The sequence below is a fragment of the Diospyros lotus genome, chromosome 12, assembly GCF_014633365.1.
Source record: "Diospyros lotus cultivar Yz01 chromosome 12, ASM1463336v1, whole genome shotgun sequence".
Taxonomy (NCBI): domain Eukaryota; kingdom Viridiplantae; phylum Streptophyta; class Magnoliopsida; order Ericales; family Ebenaceae; genus Diospyros; species Diospyros lotus.
The window spans coordinates 4,164,915-4,176,993 of record NC_068349.1 but is presented as its reverse complement, the minus strand read 5'-3'; the positions used below and the strand labels follow the sequence as shown (position 1 = coordinate 4,176,993).

General features: G+C 34.4%; 1 protein-coding gene across 2 annotated transcripts; it reads right to left on the bottom strand.

Moving 5' to 3' along the window:
- Nucleotides 1-223: 223 nt before the first annotated feature.
- Nucleotides 224-8,818, bottom strand: LOC127787311 (fatty-acid-binding protein 1). 2 transcript variants are annotated; one of them, XM_052315287.1, is made up of 5 exons: nucleotides 8,405-8,818; nucleotides 7,097-7,346; nucleotides 6,312-6,403; nucleotides 5,459-5,594; nucleotides 224-311 (listed from the first exon to the last, which is right to left on the bottom strand). In XM_052315287.1, the coding sequence occupies exons 1-5, from the start codon at nucleotides 8,805-8,807 to the stop codon at nucleotides 239-241; spliced, it is 954 nt and encodes a 317-aa protein (XP_052171247.1). In that variant the 5' UTR covers nucleotides 8,808-8,818; the 3' UTR covers nucleotides 224-238. The 2 variants fall into 2 exon arrangements, with proteins under 2 accessions (XP_052171247.1, XP_052171248.1); XM_052315288.1 differs by lacking the exon at nucleotides 224-311 and adding an exon at nucleotides 4,405-4,549.
- Between the last annotated feature and the right edge of the window lie 3,261 nt (nucleotides 8,819-12,079).

The following is a 12,079-nucleotide window of genomic DNA, read 5'->3' as shown; positions in this document are numbered from 1 at the left end:
GGAAGTTCCACCAAAATTTGCCTTTATCAAGACTGATCTAGATGTTTCTTTTTTTTTTTTTTTGGTGTGTAGCTGAGATCTGGATGAAATTTTAGAAGAACCAAAAATCAAATATAATGATAACATGTTCAGGTGTATCATAAAGCCACAACAATCCAACAAAAAATAAGAAAAATCACTTTGCTATAAGAAAATTGAATAAAGAAGGAAGATGATGACAAACCACAATAATCAAAACTTACTCCTTATCATTAAGGCATGGACCCGTGCAATTGCTTGGATAATAAGTGCCCCAATGCCCACACAAGGTACTGCAGCCACCAGAAAAGCACATGTTAACAATTTTTACATGGAAAAAGGGGCATGGTTGGACAATTTTTCAGAAAATAATCTATAAAAAAAGGTTATGTAATTATAAGTGCATCAAGCAGAAGCCAGGTCTTCAATTGGAAAAATAATACCCTAACTTAATTAGAATAGAGGAAACAAGGGGATGAAGAGAGAGGGATGGGGGTGATATTGTCATCCTCTTCGTCCCAAAAGTTCAACTTTGAAACAGAGCTCTAGGAAGCTTTTCCAAGTGTATGTGCAGCAGTGAATGCAGTGGCAAGTTCATCACACTGTTGAACAGAATCTACATCAATATCTTGATCGAGGTCCTAACTTTCACTCTCCTCACTGGAAGATCCACAAGAATGAGAAGTACAACCACCAGATGAGAATCAAATCGTTTAACATCTACATTGCCATAATTTGCTTGGTACAAAATCCCACTGTTGTGGCTTCACATTCACTGACTTGGAATTTAAAGGGTTAGGTTTACTAAAAGGCACACTTGTGGGGGATAGGGGTATTGGGGATGTACACTCTTATAGGTACACTCCAGTTCATTCAGAAATTAGCATCTGAATGAACTAGGAGATGTGATTCTATCATTACCATATATAACCACAGAAGGAAGAAACAAAGGAGGAAGAGGAGAAACAGAATTTGCTGGCCCTTACAACTTAGCGAGAGAAGAAGTTCACTCTCCTATATCTGAAGTAAAGAAAAAAATATAGCCCCTCTAATCCATGTCTGACCATATAAAAGAAAGAAGCATATCCCAGCTCTTGACTTCCAAATCCCCTTAATCTTGTGATTCTTTAGCAGAATTTGTAAAAAATGTAAGAAGAAAATGAAGGCAGTCCTTCGACCTGTGACTCAGTCAACATTCTTTTGATTGTTAATTGTCCTTATAGTAAGTATTCTTAAGGCTCAGTTTCTTTCTTTTCTTGTATAGAATCAAATTAGCTTGCATGTAACACCACAAGTCCTCACCCCCAAAATACTGGTTGAAGATGACTATTGATTTTATGGGACCAAGTGATATATCCAAAACTTTTCAGTAGACTACTAATGTGGTATTGAACCATGACAAACTCCTCTTCTTTTAATTATTGATGTCCTCGCCAAACTAGAAATCTATATTCAATCTGACCTAAACCAATCTCAAAACAGTTTCTTGCCCCACACTCACTTGGTAGTAGTTTTGGATATCTAATACTCTTGTAACACCATACGTTCTCACTCAAAAGTGCTAGTTGAAGGTAACTTATAAATTAGTAGAACCAACTAATATATCCAAAACTTTCTCAATAGATTACTGATGTGGGATTGGTTCGTGACAAGCAGAGTGAAACAGAAAAATTCCCATGTTCAATTAGATCAACATTGGTATAGTAAACAAACAAACAAAAAATAAATAAAAAATGAAAACAAATGGAACAACCCGAAAAAGCATTTTGTCGAACAGTTGGAGGCAGTGCTAAACCTATAACAATTCAAACTAAATTGCAATCCAAAATGCCGCGAAAGCAACATTGATGTCTAGAAACCTAAGCTCAAACGTTGAATAATAGCACCCAAAACCTCAACGGATACATTCTAGTTCAATGGTAGACATAAGCAGTATTGTAGAAGAAGATTAACATAAAAAAAGAACCAAGAAAAATAAACGAAGGAACGCAACGTTATCTCTGACTCCCGATTAGGCTCGCGAACAGAAATCAGTCATCAACTTGCCATTTATCCCATTTTTATCTCTTATCCCATTTTTATCTTGGGGGTACAAAAAAAATTTTAAGATTTCTGAAAATGTTAGACTGAGAATATATATTCTCATATTTGGTACAACTTTTTTATAAAAAAAATTATGGAAAATAGGATTCTCGAGAATGATTTTTAAGTAACTTTCCCACAAAAAGATTTTCATGGGGGGTTGAGAATCCAAGTTTCCTATAGAATTGAGAATGTTTTTAACAAATAAAAAGACTAAAACACCCCTTACACCTTTATAACCCCATACAAACATATTATATATATGTAATATATGTATATTAAATATACATATATGTATATATATATTTATATATTATATATTAAATATAAAAATATATTATAATATATTTATATTATTTATTATAAAATATTATATATATTAACGTAGATATTCATACAAACATATATATACATAATGTGTAAAAAAATAACATTTTTTTATTTTTTAAAGATATTATGGGTCCCAATATTTTATATAGTAGAAAAAATTTATCATTTTTAAATAAAAAATTAAATAAGGGTAATTTTGAAAAAAGAACATGAATTTTCAAGAATGTTACATTTAAACCAAACATAGCAATGTAAGATTCTCAGAAAAGAATACTCAACATTCCTGAGAATGTTTAAATCTATTCAAACATAGAATTTCATAAATCCTGGAAATCAAAGATTTCCATGAGCATTCCCAAGAATCATAAATCTTAAGAATTTAAAAACTTTTCCTGTACCAAATGTCCCCTAAATGAGATTTGCGAAAGCCAAAGAAAAGTTTCTCGAGGAAAAACATTTGTACATATATTTACCTAAAAATCCTTATTTCCACTAATTTTCATTACCCTCGTGAATTGTTATCGTTGACCTTCGATCTAAGCTTTAGTGCTTCCGCCTCAAAAGTGTTTCTTGAGTAAGATATGAGTATAAAATGTTAGATATAGAAAGTATTCTTGATATATATATATATTTTAATATGTTTGTTAAATTTATTTGGTGACCATTAAAAAAGAAATCACTTGATTTCTTATCTTGATTTTTCAAAATATATTTATTTCTCAAAAAATGACGATTGTGTTCTTTAGTACATTTTTAAAAAATTAACAAACACTTTGATAAAAAATTTAAAACGTTTCTTAATTTTATCTTAATCATTTCATATCTTAGTTCAAAAAACATTCCGATCTTATTTTGATACTCTTTTAATTTACTATTTTCACAAACACCAACAGAAACTAGGGCCAGAGGGCAAGTTTAATCGGTTCTCTATTTTCCCGTGGGCTATATAAACAGGCAGCTCCGGCTCCGAGCTATGCCATGGCAACGGAGCTCGGTGTTGCGAGCAAGGGAGGGCTGAGCCTTGTTTAGTAACCCAAGATGATTTGCCTGCTCCTCGCAATCGTGTCTCTAATTACTTATTATTATTGGCGGTGAGTGCTAATTACACTCACTATGCTTATGATTTAGTATAAACATTCGAAGGGTAAGGCTAATAATAATTTTAAGAGGGTGGTTATAGTTTAATTATTGTGGGTTATTTCTAAATAAGATACATTTTATAATATTTTATTTTTAATTTAAAAACATTTTTATTAGTTAATAATAAATGTAAATATAAATTAAAAAGGAAACGATTTCTCCATTTGTTTTCTTGATAGAATAACACACACACACACATATATATATATATATAATTAAAAAATTGAAATATTTTTTTCTAAATAATTGCCACTAAGATTAGTTAATAAAACCCATTATTATTTGGAGCTTGATTAACAAGAGAGAAAATTAATTAATTAGAAAAAGAATATCACAATGACATGTTTATGATACCAATCCAGTTAAGATGAGCTCCATGAATTTTATATGCGCACGAAGAGAGACGAAGGGATGCAAGAAAGCAAATCGAAACTGATAAGCCACGGCCACAGATGACCCCATCAATGGCGCCTAAACAAAACCATAACGTCGCTGTCAGGAAATTGGAGAACCAGCAGGCCTATGATTGAGAAAATTTCCTAATAACCAAATCCATAATCCTAAACTGCAAGAACCAGCAGCATGGCCGGCAAAAGCTTGCTGTAAAGCAACACCATGGGCAAAGGGATTGACGAGGCACTCTTGCTAGGAGCAGGAGCCATTGCTGGAAGCACTTGGCCGGCAGATGACGGAGGAGACGGCAGAGGCGATGGCGATGCCTGTGGTGGGTGGCGATGAGCTGGAGCAGGACTTGGGGTCGGAGCAGATGGAAAAGACCTGGGAACCCTGATGTCGACCTTTTGGCCGGCTTGGCAGTGGCCGGGAAGGCCGCATATGAAGTAGAAGTGGCCGGATCTTCTGACGGTGAACGAGTCGTTGCCGCTGTTCAGAGTGATGTACGGCGCCGTGCCGTTGCAAGCGTTGAAGTTTTTGTGCGTCACTCTCAGAACGTTGTGGAATTTCTCGTTGTATTCAAAAACTACACATACGGCATGCAAAGTCAAAACAAAGTGGTGAAGAGATTGCAATGCGCTTACTTGGTGAATCAGGTGATCTGTGAGTTAAAATATGTGTCCAGTGAGTTTGTCTTACTTTACACTCGAAAGAAGAGCAAGAGGAGGAGGCGTACAGATGGTATCGCCGACGTGGAAGGCCTTAGAAGAAGACCAAGCTCTGTAATCGACATGGCCGGCGGTAGTCCAACCGGCAGAGCCGCCGACCTTATACACAACTCCCTTCGACACAGAACAAACAGCCAAGACCAATGCCGCCAACAACGCTGCTTTTACAGCCAAACCCATGGCCAAAAGCCGAAAACACTCCACAGAGAAGAAGAAGAAGAAGAAGAAGAGGAGGAACAAGAATCCATGCTGCGAGGCCTTGCATATATAGGCGTGTTAATTGGGTCACCAGTTTTCAGAAAGGTGGAAGATTTTTCATAGTTACCTTTAATTTACGGGATTCTATGATTTTCTTGCCCAAAACTTCTTGTTACCATTCCTATTGTTAGTTCTGTTATGATTTCATTGAAATTGTTGACTTCTGCTGTTCACCATTTTGAGGCATCTTTGGAAATGTATATTACAGTAAGGACAGCTTCTTAAGAAAGGATTCTTAAGATTCTAAAGTGACCTAATTGAAGAGGATATTCTGCAATTATTTCAGACAAAATTGACAGTTCTGAAGCACCAGTATGGAAAGAAGAATAGCATAGGATCCATGGCCGAGAAGCATTTTGAGAAAGTCGTACAATTTGCATGTTTCTGAATAGCCATAAACAAGGAAAAAAATGACAGAATGCCATTTAAAACTGGTATAAGCTAGTGCCTAGATATAAATTTTCAAACGCTTCCGAAGGTTTTCGATTACCAGGAAGCAGGAAGCTTACTTTTGAATGACAGAAACCAACTTTTGCTCAATGTCGTCTTTAGCTTGCCGATCGAATGGCTCCTCGCCGATATACAGATCCAGAAGTGATCGACATAGAAGTTTACTCTGAATGCTACCCACCTCCTTTCCATCAACTACACAGTATAATGAAAATCAAGTTAATCTAGACTAGAGAGAACATTTCTCTCTACACAATGAAGAGACCTAGTGCCACTAGGGTGAATAGCCAGAACCAAAATTGAAATTTTAACAATGAAAGCAAATAACTTTACTAACACCGATCCTCGTTACATTTCATTATACAATTGAAATGTTCAAGCAATGGCAAACTGTTATCAAGAATCAAACTAGTATTAAAGTATAAAGTTTGGATCCACAAAGCCTTTAGAGTCAGTTCTTTCATTTTTAAGAGGCTTGATTAAAGGTCTCACATAGATCTCCATGCTTGTGTACAAGCAGGATGTCCCAAATTTCAATGACCTTTTTGCTACTTTTCCTGTCATTTATAACTTGATGATGACAATTTCACACAACGAAGCTACAGTTGAATGGCATGAGAAGTCAAACCATATCATTTCATAGCCTATAATTTCTACAAGCAAGACAAGATCAAGTAGTTGATAAAATTTTGTGCTGTCAGGTAATCGGTTTTGGATAGCAATAATCTTTCAGTCCTTTCTGTTTGAACTTTAAAGTCATGAAACCTATATATTGCTTTGGTACATCAGAAGGAAAAAGCCCCAGCAATGGGAGAGGTGTAAGTTGAATTGTGATTAATGGCCATTTTTTATATTATTTATTAATGCTTAATGTAGACATTACAGAAATAATTTTAAAGTAAATTTTCTTACTTGTTGTCCGAAGTACATACCCCCTTTCCCTTGAGAGATCAATAATAGATCCTCGAGGAATCTTGTATTCGTCTTTAAACTGTGATGTGAACCTGCCAAAAAATGACTGTTAGATAAGAAAAAACAATTATGATACAATAAAAAAGCTACAAAATGAGAAAATATTTTCTTAAGAAATAACTGACTTCCCCTTGTTCTTGGTTGAGGTGAGCCCTGGAAGCTACAGTAAGGTTGCTCTTTATGCTAGAATGTCATAAGTTCAAGTTGTGGGAATAGCCTCTTTGGTTAAAAAAAATGAGTAAGGGGAAGGCTCCTTACAAAAACTACCCTTGCAAAAGCAGGTCTCTCGTGCATTGGGGACACCCTTTTTTGTTGTTCTTAATTACATATACTAAATAAGTTAACACAAAACTTTATAAGGAGTCCTTGCAGCATAAATTTTGAATCACCAATGCATAGGGCAAAGTGCAAAGATACTATTTGCCGGGCACAGGGGCAGAGATATTAGAGAAAGCATAGAAGGCTAAAATGGACGCAAAAGCAAAAATGTTTTAGGGACCGTGCACAAAGAAGATCCTGGGAGAAAAAACATCTTGTTTGTTATAAAGATTGGTCAGAGACATTGAATTGAACTAAAGCATCTGTAGTCATACCAAACAAAACTTAAGGCAACCAGAACAAAGAAATCAAATTACAAGATAGGGAAAAATTATTCAATATGCATGCCTTAACTAATGAACGTAGCAGTGAATTAATATAGTACCTTTTGAAAAGTAATGTTTTACCTCTGAAGCAATTCTTTGTTATCAGACCCACCAAACTTTTGCAGCCTGCTTCCAACAGACTCTTCAAAAGCACTACGTACAGCACGGATGCTTAACTTCCCATAAACAATTTGAAGTCTAACAGTTGTGCAAACATCACTTTCCATAAGATCATCAATCAATTTTTTTTTCTCCTCCAGTTCAGAAACAGACACTTCTCCATATTTCTTGGCCAGAGTTTTCTTTATATCACCATCATCAGCATATACACCTGTGGTATTATTTCCATTACAAAGGAAATTCCAAAAATTGTAGTAAAAAAAAGCTGCATAAGAAGCACCTTCTTTACATGCAATCCCAGTTATTTAAAAAGAATTTTTGGCAGATAACAAGCATGAGATACATCAAAACTGCCTAATGAAAGACTGAAAGATTGTGTAGGAAGAGTTTTAGGGCATTGTTAAAAGCCTCCATTTTGGCCTTTCATGGGAACAAAATGGTTCAACCAACAAAAGTGAAACGAACAACATACCGTTCAGAATCCAATAAAGAAACTTTCTGATGCGGCAAGAATTATTTTTCTCTAGCTACGTGACACATGGTAGCTTGGGCCACAACCTGATTATGTAGCCTACAGGTCCAGCTCCCAAAGGCGGCAACTAAAAAAGGGAAACTGGCTCTAGGTTTGTTCCAGAAAGATAGGGAATAAAGTTAACTCAATGGGCCTATCCTCTAGGTTTATCACATGATCAACAAGTTAAGGATCATCCAAAACTCTTGAGGGCACAGACTCGTATTAGAATTGAACCTTCACCCGTATAGAGGTACAAAACTAACCTCCAAAATATTATCAACTGAATTGCCTATTTCATTGTTATGTTGCTCTCATTATTATGCCTCCTCTTATCTCAACCAATTCTGACTTAATCATCGGAGAGCCTCCTTTGGCCCGGGGCAGCTTTCAGCATACATTAATCATTGGCGACATTTTGCATCATCACTTCCTATCAATATCCCAATTAATGCGACTTTCTGGATAAATACAAATTATTTGCTGATTTCAGTGATTACATATGCTTTGTAGCATAGCAGCACCAATAAACAGCAACGAGAATCATCGACCAGGCAATACGCAAGTAATGCAACAAGGTTGCATCAATTTTTACTCGGTTCCGATTATTCTATAACTTCAATTTCTCCTCCAATTCAAGAAAGCTATGGACTAATAACCGATTAATGGTGTGCAATGTGCAACCTGGAATAGGTATAGACTGAAACTGGAGAAAACAATGTCACAAGCAATAGAAGCTAAAGAAGTAAATCTCGTACCAAATGCATAAACGTCGATGTTTTTCAAGCCCAGTACGCTTTTCTTTCGCAGCCCAATTCCCAGAAGCCGCTGAGAATCTCCCAGAACGGCCGGAAATGACACGCCAGTCTTTGGCTCGGTGACCGGAGACTGGTCGGCGGCTAAAGAGAGAGAGCCCCAAGCTGGAGAGAAGCGATTGCTGTTGGGTGAGAAATTAGAGAGCCAGAAATTCAAGGCATTTTGTACAAAGGGGTTGTTCGGGTTCTGGGAGATGGAAACGGCGGCTCCTGCTGCAGCGGCGGCGGCGATGGCGGAGCAAGCGACGGTCGCGCCGGAGAAGGAGCCGGAGCGGCCATGGGCCCGGCCGTTGTTTGCTGGCTTTGGGGGCTGAGAAAACAAGAACGGAAAACGCAGAGAAACCATTTGTTGTTTTTTCCCCGGTGAACTGTACAAAGAAAAAGATCGTATTAAATACTTTCTGGGCCAGTCACATGACAAGCACGTGCAATGATGGTGGGCTTTAATTGAGAATGGGCTTGGGTTGGCCCGATAAGCGCAAATGTGGCTGGCCCAAACCCAACTGAGAATCAGTCCAATCAGGATTCAGGAAGGAGAAACGATTATTTTATTATTATTGCACTTCAAGCATGGGCCAAACAAATTGAATCTACCCTTGACATAGTATTTTTAAACTCGCCAAGTATATTTACTTAAAGAAGTTTTAACCCAAGTAATGACTGCTTATAAAAATGGGCGAGGGCTTGTAATAGTAGTGACACATAAATTTGTAATAACACTTACAAAAAATTAATAATAGTTTGTAATTATACGATTTTAATTGTAAAAAATCTCCTTTATATAAATTATAAGAGGCGAGATAATTGAAATTATTTTCATAATTTATTAAGATTCTCAATATTTTTTTAATAATGAGTTCGTAGTTGCATAATTTTACTTGCTAGATCCCTTTTATAAATTACAGGAGACGATATATTTAGAAGTATTATTATGATTTATTAGGATTCTTAATATTTTTTCTCAAAATTATGAATTTGAATATTATCAAATATTTAAAGTTATTTTCAAGATTTGTCCACTTGTGCCTCTAGTCTCTCTTGATGATGGTTTGCAACTTCTTGATTTCTTAGGTTCTTCTCTTACGTCGCATAACCCTCTCTCGTTTCGTATATTATTTTTATTTTTTATTTTTATTTTCATATAACCTAATATATAGAAAGTTGTGGCTCATTATTCTTCAAAGATATTTTAATGATTTTATAATATTGGTGCGTCCTTATCAAGAACGAATATGTGAGCATAAGAGTGTTACAAGATGCTTGCTAGGTTTATTTTGTTTGATTCTTTGCCAAAATTAAGGATGTTTCACAGTAGAGGACGAAAGTGAAGTTAGTATAATGGCCAACTTAGATGACAATTTATTTAATTAAGAATCTCTAACAACTTTTGACGTGTCATGAGGCATAACGTTAAGTCGTATAAACATTTTAGCTTTTAAAAATATAAAAAACAATATACTTAATTTAATTAAGATTCTCTAACAAGCTTTCATGTGTCGGTTATGTTGTACAAAAGATATTTATTAGTTTTCAAAAATGTAAAAATAAAGAAATTGAAAGTAAAGAATTTTAAGACTTCGTCTAATTTAAAAGCTCAAATTTTATTTTTCTAAAAAATGAACGCATCATTATAACTTACTTATAATTACAAAAATATATTATGGTATTATTCTCAAAAATAATCTTCTAGGATTTGGGTTTTTGTACCCTCATTTTATTTATTTAGAATTAAAATATAAAATAAGAATAATTTTTTTAAAAAAATTATTTATAGAGATAAAAAATTAAAAATTGTGTTCAAAACGATTTTTTTTTTCTAAATTGAAGAATAAAAAATATTTCTTTTATTTTTAAAATTATAATACATTTTATAAAACATTTTAAAGATGTTCTCTAGCCATTCAACCCTATGTCAAATTTGTTACTAACATTTTTACCCTTTTACTCCTCATTTTTCCTACCACCACCTTCCCATCATCTCCTTCGTTTATAGATTCACAACCCTCTTCATCTCCTTCGTTTATAGATTCACAACCCTCTTCATCTCTTTTATTTTTGTCGTTTCCATTTCGTTTCCAAATTTATAGACCTCTTCATCTTCTTCATTTTTAGATTCACATTCATTATTCGTTCTCAGATTCATAACCCTTAATTATTTGACAAAAATAAATATATTTTTTCATCTTTTTTAATTTTTTATAAAAATAAAAACGTGAAAGTAGAGATGAAAATTGAAAATGAAGAATATAAAACATTCTTCACAAGTAAATAAGCCTTAAACCTTTCGTCTCAAGTCAATTTTGTTCTGTTATATTGTTTTAAATTTCTTTTTTAGATTATAACATTTCAAAACAAAAGAAAGAGACTAAAAATAAAATTATAATTAATCATACCAATCCTAAGAAGTTATGCTTTTGTAAGATGCCTCGTGAGGTTTGCTTTGGTGTTTGGTATGATTCCCACAATTTGTAGTTTGTTTCGAGGGAAGTAGGACAAAGAGGTCTCTTTAGAATACTTATTAACTAGCCTTCAACTTGCTTCAATATGTATATATGTTACCCCACGACCACACATGGTGCTAAATTATTTAAATTAATACGGCCAAGCTTGCATAACATTAATTAATTTATTTATTTAATTTAAAATCTCCAGTACGGACAATGGGGATGACGATAAATTATTTAAAAATTTATTAGGATTACTTTTTTTTTTGTTAACGTATCATCACGAGCGTCCTCGCTATTTAGTCCCACGATATCAGCAGGAGATGTAAATCAAAAAACTCAGCAACTAATTCGATCCCTAGCCCCGCCGCAAACTTGAGGACGACAAATAATTTTTAACTTTCACAATCGCTTTGACTGTTAAGCTTCTCCCCTAATCAGAACTCAAACATTGAATCTAAAGACCCAAAAAACAACACTGTAAAGTGTACTTTCTTTATCAACAGAATTATGCCATGGGACAATTTATCAAGATTACTTACTTTTATGGACGATGGTGATCGACATAGAGGAAATGATGATATTGACAGAAGGCAACCATTGAAGATGGGTTTAGCGACAAAATGTAAAGGTATAAAGAATGATAGAGACTGAAAATATGTGTTTTATTTGAAGATAAATCACTAAATTGCCTAGTCAATACAAAAAGTTCCTAGAAACTTATTTGGAAAAGCGCGGCCCGCGGGGGGGGGGGGGGGGGGGGATTTATCTCAAACGTTGTTAAGATAGATTATAAATTTGATAGCGTTTAAACTCTTAAATGTTATCAAAAACGTAATTAATCAATATTATAAAATAAATAAAGGATTATGATTATTAATTTAATTTATTACAATATTAATTATAGATCTTCTTAAACCCTTGCGATCAAAATAATGGGATTGCTTGAATTTTTTTATTGATTAATGAAGAAATTAATTTGTTTAGATTGTGAATATTCAAGACCGATGCTTGTGCCCGCATGGGGTATGTTTGCCCATATCACAAGAAATCAATTTGAATATCTGATTATTTATTATTTTAGAGTATATTAAGATGATCTTAATGATGTCATAACTCTTTAATCTGTTAAATTTATAAATTCTATGTTAGAAAAATCATCAACTTATAAAAA